This window comes from Telopea speciosissima, chromosome 9 (genome assembly GCF_018873765.1).
Source record: "Telopea speciosissima isolate NSW1024214 ecotype Mountain lineage chromosome 9, Tspe_v1, whole genome shotgun sequence".
Lineage (NCBI taxonomy): Eukaryota > Viridiplantae > Streptophyta > Magnoliopsida > Proteales > Proteaceae > Telopea > Telopea speciosissima.
Window position 1 is genome coordinate 47,525,400 of NC_057924.1, and position 12,375 is coordinate 47,537,774.

Genomic DNA, 12,375 nt, shown 5'->3' on the forward strand with positions numbered 1-12,375 from the left:
CACATGTACGGCCGTGTATAAAAACTTTTACCAAACCATATACGATGTGGCAACAAAAGAAATGCAGACATTGCCACATGTTTTCCCTTTAGCTTAGGTGTCTTTATCTTAGAACTTAGCTCAGCAAAGAGGACACCTCACCTCTTATAAGCCTGTGGTTGAGAGCTCAAGAGCCACTACACCACTACATGCAAGATTATGGCTGTGTTTGGTATGCATTTTCGGAATGAATTCTATGTCGATTTTGCATTCTTGAACAATTAAAACAACTATTTTTATCATCCAAGAATGCGAAATCGACTTGAAATGCATATCGAACACTGCCTATGACTCCCTTCAATTGACGCCTAGACTAATGACATATCAACACCTCTAATTAATAATACATACCTATGGGATAATTCTTAATTATTCTAAGCATAGACATTTAGTAATAATATTCCAAAAACAATGCCTATTGATTCTCTAAACATTCCACTAAACCATATATTATTTGTTTGTAAGAGTAACATAATTAGATAAATAATATCACCTCATCTTCCACTAATAGATTATCTAGCTAGATATTTAATTAAGTTACATTGCAAATCAACTTCACTATTTTCCAACTTAATTAAGAAATGGATTATCAAGCTTTACTATCTCCGTCTAATTATCATGTTATCTTAATAAAAAAGAATTACATAATTACATCCTATAGAACTTCTTCCCTGAGGCATCCTCTCTTACTAAACGAGAGAGTGCTTCAGGGAGACTATCAGTACAGAGATGAACCACCTGGCAAGAGGTAAGGAATCCGGCCAAGAAGTATGCATAAGAATTACTCTCTAACATGATGCGAAAAAACACAGCTTCTAAAGCTATCTCGTAGTTTAAGTATGGGTGCATCTGTTTGTAACCAAGAAGGTTACAAGCAGAATTTGTAACTGGACATTTTCGCCCATCATACATAGATGTGGCATTAAATTAGAAAGCCTAATATTGTAATTTTAAAATTTGGTACAACCTCTCCCTCTCCCTCTCTATCTCCCTCTTCCCCGGTTCCGACAGCACCCACCTCACCACCATGTCCGGCTCCCTCTCCCTCTCCCTTCCTCTCAACCTCTGGATTTCCTGAACCGAACCCTCTAAATTCTTCTGCGGTGTCAACAAGTGCTTCTAGTTCCTGACTTCAACTGTTGTTTTCGGTCCACAATCCACTGCAAAGTGCTACAAATACTGCTTAGGGTTTTACTGGTCCTTGTATATCACAATGAATTTCGAAATGACGAGGAAATCAAATCGGAATCCCATAATTAATTGGAGAAATCCCACTCCCCACTCTCCCCATTTGAGCTTGCAATTCCACTCTACGTCTCCTCCATCATGATGATGGTAGTGGCTTCGGTGGTGGTGCCCGCTTGTTCCACTCCAATGTTTATGCTAATGCTAATGCCTCATCATGAATTGCCATTGCATCAATCACTTCATCGAAGCTTATCAAAACCACGTTTGTATCCTGTGCTTCCTCATCCGTCACCGCTGCAGCTCAGCTGGGATTCAATTGATAAAATTGAAAATCAGAAGAAAAAGAGAAAGCACCGAATACAAACATCTGATTTTAAGAACAAAGATTTCCGGATTCATACATGAGATTTTGGTGCTTTGAAAGCTCATTCTTCATAGTTTGTGAGAATTGGATCACTTTGCAACTTCTGATTTTCAAAAACAAATATTTTTGGTTTGTGAGGAGTTTGGGCTAGATACCTAAAGTCTAGCAATTTCTTTTTCAGGGCTTTAAAGATCTGATTTAGCTGAAATGGTGTGGAGATGGAAACGGTGGGTTGCTGCCTCTGATAACTGTGAGAAGTGGGCTGGGCGGGGGGTGTTGCGGGGAATGGGGGCAAGGCTGAGCGCAGGGATTGGTAGTGGAGGGGAGACCGACATGGAGAAGAAGGGGGAGATTGGGAGAAGGAGAGGGAGGGGGAAATTACGAAAATCACCCTGCCTTTAAAAGGTGGCAAGTGATATGAGATGGACAAATAAGTCCGGTTACAAAACATTGTTGTAACTGGATTGGTTACAAACAGCTTTACCCTTTTAGGTGTATCTCCAAGTAAACCAAGAAGGTATTCACCAAAAAAAAAAATTTATTCACCAAAAACAGTAAACCAAGAAGGTACCACGACACCTGATAGCGGGCCAGGATTATCTGTGTGGCAGTAAGTGAATCTGATCACACCTGTATTTGATCGAAACCAATTCATTTGCTCTAAGAAGCCCCCTTTTTATTGCTATAAGCTCCATTCTGTGAATGTTATCATCTTCCACTGCCCCCGCCAGAGCAAACAGAAACCTTCCAGAGGCATCGCGTCCAATAGCTCCAAAACCCCTGATGCTGTTGCGAATTGAGCCATCACAGTTTATCGCCACCCATTCACATGGAGGACGCAACCATATCACAGTCCTTGGGATGTTGTGTGCAAAAGAAACCTCAATTTTCCAGCGAGAGAAGAATTCCCTATTGAAGGTGTTATCTGGGATCTTCCCTTGCAAACCAGAGAACCGATCATGAGTCTCATGGATGATGAGTTTTAAGAGTGTGCCAGCCCGCTGTTTGAAGGCTCTATTATTTCTCTCCATCCATAAGCGATAGACTGTGGTGGCAAAGTTGAATCTTTTCACTTGAGACACAAGAGAATCCCCCTTGCAATGATCAACTAACCAAGAAATTTCATCCTGCCAAGACGCCAATGGTTCCCAGTTGTAGCCACCAAGAAGAAGAATTCCCTTCCATACAGTCATAGAGAAGGGACATTAAAAGAGAAGATGGTCCATAGTTTCAACACAGCCTTGACATAAGAGGCATGATACATCAATGGAAAGGCCCCAGGTTTGAAGTCGACTTCTAGTAGGTAGTCTATGGAGAACGGCAAGCCACAGGATAAAGGAAAAGCGAGGATGAGAGGCAGCAAACCCGATCAGCTTGTGCCATGGAACGACGACAGTGTTGTGATGGGTGGATTCCCAAGCAGATTTGAGTGTGAATTTTCCATTTAAAGATGGTACCCAAACTGTAGTGTCCTCCATAGCCTGGAGCTAGCATATCTTAGTAGCAGAGATCTCGTTCCATCTAGCGTCTAAGGCTGGATACTCATTAGGCATTTCCCACTGATTCTCAGTGTTCAAAAGTGTAGCAGCACTGTCAAAAGGCCTTCTTCCAAGGGCCTCAGCAACCAAAAACCCTTCACACCCCTCCTTTGTTAATGGTCCATTGGGCAACCATGGATCATACCATAGGAGTGTACCCTCACCATTTTTTATAAGATAGCGAACACTTAAGCTGGCAATCTGTCGGGTTTCTAAAATGGCCTTGAAGGAAGAAGAGCACTGTGTAGGACATGTCAAGGACCAGATTGAGTGTCGTTTCAACCACCTATGCTGAATAAATTGAGTCCAACAGTTGGATGACTTAGAAGCCACATTCCAAATTTGGCACATCAGGGCTGCCTTGTTCCAATCATCCAGCCGGCACAGACCTAGATCACCCTCCTCTCTTGACTTACATACCACCTTCCAAGAAACCTTATAAGACCCCTTATCTGCATTACCCAGCCACAGAAAGTGTACCATCAGCCTTTCCAGAGAAGCGATAACCTGTTGAGGCAGCCGGAAAACATTCACCCAATATGCAATTACCCCCATTATAGTGGACCGCAGCAAGGTAAGTCGGCCAGCATTGGACAAAGCCTTGGCTTTCCAAGAGTTTTTCTATGCTCTACCTTCTTGATTAACTCCACGAAGTCCTGGGATCGAAGGGACTTAGAAGCAAGGGGAACCCCCAAATATTTAATTGGTAGCATGCCCCTAACACATCCCAAAGTCCTACAAAAAAGATCTTCAAGGTTGTTCGAGCAATTGGCAAAAAAGATACTGGATTTGTCCTTCTTGATAGAGAGCCCTGACATGCTTGAGAATTTAGTAAATAACTGGTCCACGATACCAACATTATTTACCGTTGCTCTACCAAAAATAAACAAATCATCAGCTAAGTAAACGAAGGCAATCTCTGGTTTGGAACAATATTGGTGGTATTCAAACTTTCCCTCCTTGGCCGCCAAAGTAATGGAATCAATAAAAAATTGTAGAACTATGTTGAATAAGAAAGGAGATAAAGGACATCCTTGCCAAAGGCCTCTATTGGCAAAAAACCTGGTAGATTGAGCACCATTAAGAAAGATGACATAACTGGGGTTAACCACACATTGAACAACCCAAGCAATGAAAGGAGGTGGAAAATTCAGCTTGTGGAGCAACGTGAAAAGGAAACTCCATTGGTATGAATTGTACGCCTTTCTCAGGTCCAATTTTGCAGCAAATCCGAGGCATTCCCTTAGGGGTATGGTAATCATGCAGGAGTTCCTAACATAATAGGATGTTCTTTGTGATGTGCCTACCCTCTACAATGGCAGACTGATTCCCTCTGATCACCATGTGAAGCACCCCTGTCATCTGATTCGCTATAAGTTTGGCGTTTAGTCTCTAGATCATAGAGCTCACTGTAATTGGTCTATAATTAGCAAATGAGTTCTATGAGGATCCCTTTGGAATCAAAGTAAGTCTAGATAGCTTCAACTAATCAGGCATTCGATGGGAAGTAAAGAAATCCAGAATCTCATTGCAAAGGTCCTTTCCAACAACCTCCCAAGCCCTCTTGAATAAGTGTGCACCAAACCTATCGGTGCCCGAGGCACTGTCATCATCAGCATCAAAGACCACGGCCTTGATTTCCACAACAGTAAACTGTCGAATTAAGTTTGCGGATTCCATTTACTCCAGTGACCTGTCGATGGGGAGATCAAAAGGCTCACAAATAACCTGTGGGGATCCACCGTAGGCTCTTTCAAAAAACCGAGCAGCCTCAACTTGACTGCTTGCATCATCAGTAAGCCAGTTGCCCTCATCAGTCTTGAAATTTGTGATCCAATTTCATGCCCTTTGTGTCTTCAAGGAACGATGAAAGAATTGTGTGTTCCCGTCACCCTGCTGCAGCCATTTGACACAAGAGCGTTGACGAAGTTCAGATTCACAGGTAGTCAAAAGGCACCTTAACATTAGAACAGCCATTCTCTCTTGTTGTAGGTCCTCAACCAACGCATTTCCAGATTGAATCTTGGACTGTAACTGGTCCACTGTAGATCCCATGTTCTGAATTTGAGAATCTAAGTCATGAAATACAGTCCTACTCCAATCTTTCAACCTTGATTTGCGTTTCTGTAGCTTAGCCATAAACTTGAACAAGGGGGATCCGCTGACCTGCTCACTCCAACATCACGGACAATGGGAATAGAATCTGCATGATCAACCCAGTGACTAAAAAAATAAAATTGTTTGCCACGACGCGTTGGCCGGGTCCCCAAATACACCACCATTGGACTGTGGTCAAGGACACCTAGGTTTTGAAAAACAACAAAAGAAGTGGGGAAAGCCGCAAGCCAGTGTGGATTGATAAGTACTCGGTCAATCTTGGAAGAAATTCGATCAGCTTCCACTCCCTGGTTACTCCATGTGAATCTACACCCAGACCACTTAAGGTCACATAGGTTAGAATCCATCATATAGTCCATTCGAGGTTGGACCATTCTATATGTCACCGGTCTGCCACCCGCCTTTTCCTCTGGGGACTTAATAGAGTTAAAGTCTCCAAGGATGATCCAGGGGTCAGAACAACTTGCACTTAATCTTTTACAATCATTCCATAAGGATTCTCTTTCAGGCTGGAAATTTGCACTATACACAAATGACACAAGGAATGCTTGCTGGGTAAGTTTGATAATTACCTTGGCATGGATCATTTATGTCGATGTGAACAAAGGTTTGAAATGAAGATATTCATCATCCCAGAAGGCCCAAATACGCCCTGCCTCTGAATCAGCATAGTTTGTGTCGCACCTCCATTGTCGGTAAAAAGGCTGTGATGCAAGGTCAAAATTGCTTGGCTTCACGCGTGTCTTCATCAAACCAAACAAAGAAAGATTGTTTGAGGATGCCCAATCCATAACAACCCTATGCTTCCCTGTTTCATTAAGACCCTGCGTGTTCCACGATCCAACCTTTATCACTTAGAAGATGGGGAGGGGGTGGGCGCTGCACTTGGCACCCCGCCTAGGACTGCATTCCCTCTCTCGTGGCGATAGAGCTGTCATTCTACATCCCTTCAGCCAATTCCTCAGTAGTTCTCTGTAGAATTTCAAACCTGTTCTTTGTAATGTTTGCATCGATGGTATTGGCCATCGGTCGAGCAGAGAACTGATTGGACTTTCTCTCCCCAACTTTCCCAACCTTCGGGTTTGCCGGTTTATCAACCCAGTTTGACTTTGAGGAGCCCTTGTCTTGGAGTGTAAGGTTATTAGCAGTCCCCATAGTCGACCCTGGCACAACCACTTCCTTCATGGAGCGATTATGTATCACCTTCCACTGGATGTACTCAGCTCCCTTGTTTATCGGCTCCCAACACTGGAGTGGGGTCCACATTGGGCGCATGTTCCACGTCAACAACCATCATGGACGTGGGTTGTCCATTAGCAGAAGAGGTTGATGCAGGGAGGGAACTGTTTGAAACTGTCAAAACCTGGCTGCCACTCGCCGTGGAAGGTTGGGTAACCTCTACCGGAGAGACAGTGGCGAACTCCGTCGGAAGAGGTTGTTTTCCCTTGTTTCACCGCCGCAAAGAGGCTTGCCAAGCGCCTTCCTCCATTAAGTATCCACACTTTTCCCACCCTCCTTGGCATGTTGCATAACAGCTACCGCAGGACACGTTCTATCACAATGGCCAAAAACCTTGCCCTTGTGGCAAACAGGTGGTGCCCAGTCATAGTCCACTTTATGTTCTAAGATGGAGCCATCGTCAAGCAGAGTTGGTACAGATGATGGGAGACCATCCTCCATCTTCATAAGAACACAGAATCGAGCGAAAGAGCACGCTGTGATGTATGTCGATCAGCACAAACAGGAACACCAAGTACACTAGCAATCTTCCCCAAGGTACGATCGCCCCTAAATTGTAGGTTGAGTCCGTATAAACTTACCTTAGAGGTGCAGTCAAGTCTCCTCTTTCTTGGTCAACGAAACGTCTGAGGACCACGGTCAGAGGATCAGTGGTCTTGTTCCACAAGTCCACGGCCCTTCATCCAAAATCTGTAGGCTAAGATCCAGTGCTTGGAAATAAAAAAGGAAGATGTCGCTCTCAAGTCCAAACACCTCCACCTCTCCTACGTGAGCCCATTTTTCACAAAGAAAGCATTTCATGGCTGCATAGGAAGGTTTGGGCCCAAGAACATACCCCACAAGGGCAGATTCCCACCTCTCCTTTTCCTCCATGAGATCCTCAGAGCAGCACGACGATTGTCTAATCCACCATTAGTAATTGGTTGGGGGGGGGGGGGGGAAGCAAACTCAGTCCTAGGGGCCACTAGTGATGGAGCCCCAGTGGCCATGACAACAAGCAGAAAAAACAGAAAAACCCTTGCCGAAAGAAACTGTTCCCAGAGCACCCTAAACCCTTTTTAAATTAACATATACTTGTCAGTAAATTTGTTCCCAACATATGGATTCAAGTGCATTACGACGAATCTTGGATCATTAATAAACTCTGTAAATATTTACAAACATATCTGAAACATAATAGAGACTTGGTGGTTGTCTTAAAGGAACATTTCCTAGAAAATTGAATAAAAATCAAGCTTGCCCCATGGTTTGCAAACGAACCTAAAACGTATTAATTAGAGACTTAGTAGGTAATCTAGAAAATATGTCTAATGATAATATCATGATCGAGAGTTGAGACAGTCTTTTCTACTTATATAATGGCCGTTGATTGATTCTTCTTTATAAACTTCTAAAACTCCAAACCACTCAAGAACCTAACCCTTAGTTAGTAAAAACACGTTTAAAATGGTGTTGTCGCTTTTTACCGTTTTAAAAGTGTATTCCCATTTGTTTCCCATACATACGGTAAAAACGGCAATCAGTCCCTTCTCCGTTTTAAATGCGTTTAAAAGGCATTTATGCTTTTTTGACGTTTTTTGTTACAGAATTTCTGTAGTACCACGGAAGAATTCCACATCGATCACCTAGGAATGTGTCATGGAATGCACATATAGGTTGTGGCCTCCTTACTTGGTATGACACATTTTAAAGCCATAAGACCCACCTGTCAAAACAGACAATATCGTGTCATCTATGGACAGGGTATTTGGCACTTCAATTTCTTGTCATCCACATTGACTTGCTTAACTGACTATATCTGTCTCTCACAAACTATGGTCGACCTGGTTTTTTCACCGATGTAAAGATGACTCAAAACATTACATTTCTTATTGTGTTGACAACAATGAGAAACACCATAGCCAAACCACATTTCTCAACAAGACTTTGAACATTATATACACGAACCCTGAAATTGAGCTACATCTACTAAAAGTGTGTTGACTGTTGTGGAATTATTAGATCATAACGTTTGTTCCCGTTTTTCTGTTGTTCCCGCTTTTGCTAACTTTGATCTAACCCCATGCTACTTTAATTATCTTCCTAGGAAGATTAGGCACCGTCAGTGGGTGGAATTTAAGACTTACTAGTCAAGAGAAACACAGGATCTCAATGTTGGACAAGTGTGTGTCCATCAAACCCGGTTCGGTCCGGTTCAACCCAGTTCACCTTTGTATTGAACATTTATACATTTTAGTTTGATATTGTCACATGCGATATAAACTTTTTGAGTATTATGTGTCCCTAAGTTTTACTTAAAATGGTAGTCATGACTAGGGTTTGGGCTGGGCACCCTTATCATATGGTCGTCACATTGGGTATGCCTAGACATGTGATGTCAGGGTACGAATGCGAGTGCTCACATGTTTGATGTGTGCATTGGCGAAGAATCTACTTTTTCGATTCCCTCATGTATTACTGCCAGATGTAGGAAGGGATAGACATGTGTCACCGACACCCTGTGCCTGAGGGAACCCTGTCACTGCAAAGTATGATCGCACTCTTTGGTTCATCAATGACTAAGACTCAAGCGAGTCAAAGCCGGTGTTTTGGGAATGTATGAACACTTTGTGAGTGAAGGAGTTATCCAACACGATCACCACTGCCCGATTGGGAAACACCAAGATAGAGACTGTCTGTGCATGGTTGGATCAGAATCTGAATCCAATGCCGTTTTGAAAATGGTTTTGCAAAAATCTATTTTACATAAAATGATACATTATTTATAATTATTTGAACAAAGTATTTTATCGAGTTTTACGGGACCCGATCAGATGCACAGACGCTCGTATATGGACATGTACTATGGATTGGGGTTTGGCAGTACAAGTGTACATGCCCTAGATTCCATAATGATGGTATTGATTAGCGGGGGGGTTGTTTATGATAAATAGTTATCATATAGGGAGTATTTGGAATTTGCTATTTTAATTAGTACTTTATTTAATTAATGGATATGGTGATAATTGTAATTTTTCTTTAAATATTAAATAAAGTAATTAATTAATACTTTCCCTATTAGATTCTGCTTCTTCACCTGTGTAGCACTTTGAGTTTAAACAAAACTGCAAAACAAAGAGAGAGAGTCAGACTCTCAAAGGGATTGAATCTTATCCATTCAGGGTTTTTAATTAAACCCTGGCATTATATAAAGAGGACCAAAAATGCAAAGGGGGTAGTGCTCCATGTTTTTGCCTGGCACCCTCTTCTGCATTTTGGTCTCTCTCTCCCTCTTTGAGATCTCTTCTTCTTCTTCTAGTTTCTCTCATCTGTGTTTGAGAGTTAGGGTTTGTGAAACCCTGGATCTGTGCTGAAGAATTTGAGAGCATCTAGGATTGGCTTGAAGAACTTTGGTAGCACCATTGGAGGTTCAGATCTGTTTGCTTGGAGTGCTCACTGGAGGAAGAACCACTGTCTATTGGAGGAGCAACACTTGAGGCTCACCAGATTAGCAGTTCTTCATTAATTCCTTCAGTTTATTGATTATTAATATTTATGGGATGCGAAAGAAACTTGAATCAACCTTTTCCGCTACGCATTCAAGTTAGGGATGGATCCCCCTTGCCATGTGATGGACCAGGGATGAGTTTCTTCGTCCCTACTGTGATAATAAATTTTATGGGACACATGAGGGAAGGAGAAACCCTAACAGGGATGCACCAGAGTTCCCATGGGCGACCATGGGAAGCCCTAAAAATTAAATGGGGCACCCATGGGATACCATGGGCTAACCAAGGGCGTGCAAAATCCTGAGGATAAATATCTTGGTCTCCCTAAGGAACCATGGTTTGATCCCTGAACCGTTGTTTGACCAACAGTGTGGTATTAGAGCCACCTTTCCTACCCATGAATATTGAATAATTAATGGTTAATATGATTATCATGAGTGAGATGCAAGTTGGCACATGGGTGGTTAGAATATGATTGTTGTAACAACCTTCCCATGTGTACATAGGTAGTTACAAGGTTGTGTTAGTGTAACAACCTGTCCATGTGATGATGGATTTGGTTTGTTTTATTTATTCCAATTATTGAAGCATGTATCCAATTAAGGAGTGATTATTACTTTTATTAATTTAAATTTGTTAATCATGTTTTATATGTGGGGGGCGAGGGCACACTGCCAAGCCACTGCGCACGCCCTCCCTTTGTTCCTTGCCCTTGTGTGCATGCCTTAATGGGCTGCAGCCTGCAGGCAGTAAGGTTACGGGCGGCGGCCTGCAGGCTACTGTCCGTGGGCTTTAGCCTGCGGGCAGCAAGCCTACGGCCTGCAGCCATGGGCTGCTGCCCGTGGGCCTTGGGCCTAAAGGCTACGCAGGGAGTACCTGTAGCCTGCGCATGTGGGCTGCATGTACCCTCCTTGGAGGAAGAATATGGGAGATGGGTGAAGGGATTCTTCCCTCCACCCACTTGTAATTAAAATTGTGATTTTAATTCATGGGCTTGAATACATGTTATCACATGTGATGAGGTGGTTCAATAATTGAAGGAATCCATGTTATAAGTTTTGTTTACTTGCTTTAATGCCCATGCATGAAATTATATTATGACGTGATTATGGGAATGACATTCTAATAAATGGATGGATTGTTTATGTATGTGATACATGGGGTTATGGGTGGATGTGATGCTTCTCTCTCTTTCTCTCTCTCCCCCTATCTTTTTTATAAACAAAGGTACTCCACCCCATGGGCAACCCAAATGGTGGGTTGGTTTCTCCATGCGGGGTTTCTTTATTATTATGGAAAGGAAAGTGTATAGAATTTTTCCTAGGTTTCCATTGTAATTTTAGAGGAGTTAGGACTCCCAGGGGAAGTTGATGGTGATCCACATGTGGCGCTCAAAGCTTATGGAGATGCAAGTCACCTACTTTGAAGACGTGATCGGGCGGAGGAGATGATCGAGGCGTGGCATCCATGGCATGATAAATACACCCAAAGTTATTAGTTTTATTTTTATTGGGAGGGTTCTTTAATTGCTTCTGATAAAAATTCCGCCATCCCATAATCACTTTTAATTAATGTTGATTAATTATGTTATTTTATTCCATCCATGATATGTATGTGAGAGTTGCTTAATCCCTCTTTAATCATAATACATGTATGATATGGGCTAGTCTTAATTGGTAGACATGTCAATGGCCTCCTATTGAAGATAAATGTAGAGATTGTGTGATATGCCCCGCATACGCCGACAGGACATTGCCAGGACCACTATCACATGGTTATCTATATTTACCTCTGTCTAGATACGTTAGGGTATGGATAGTGAGAGGACACTGAGACAGTGGGCCATCTTTCATGATTCCATGATTCTAACTAATGCAATAGGTAAGTACATGACTTGGGTGTATGTCAGTCGACAGGATCTGGACATGGCACCCAAGTGGCCAAAAATATTAGAAGCCCATGAGGCGGACAGCTTAGTCCACACTACCATGGTGTGTATAATGACTCCCGACAGGGTAAGTTATGCATGCAAGGGTTGTAGGTATCCAATTCATCTTTTGGGTTATGAGGGAAACCCAAATCATGAAAGACCATTAATGTGTGTGTGCTCAATTTATTATTCTCAATGGCCATTAATTGGAATGTGATTATTTACTTGTGCATGTGTAGATTACTATACGATGGCTGCCGTTAATTCCAACCTGTTAACACTCATTAGAGAATACAAACTTAATGGTACAAACTATGTCGATTGGTACCGGAGCATTAAGTTGCTCCCGATCTCGAAGGATCTGCACACGTTCTAGATGAACAAGTTCCTCCTCAACCCAACCCAAATGATTTTGAGGCAAATGAAGAGATGCAGGAGTTCCTAATGAGGGATTCCAAGGCATTAATCTAT

The 12,375-nt window shown here is 42.5% G+C and overlaps 1 protein-coding gene across 1 annotated transcript; it reads right to left on the bottom strand.

The window, feature by feature from the left end:
- Positions 1-3,078: 3,078 nt before the first annotated feature.
- Positions 3,079-3,684, bottom strand: LOC122638975. Its single transcript, XM_043831822.1, has one exon. It carries the CDS (start codon positions 3,682-3,684, stop codon positions 3,079-3,081), a length of 606 nt encoding a protein of 201 aa, XP_043687757.1.
- Positions 3,685-12,375: the final 8,691 nt, after the last annotated feature.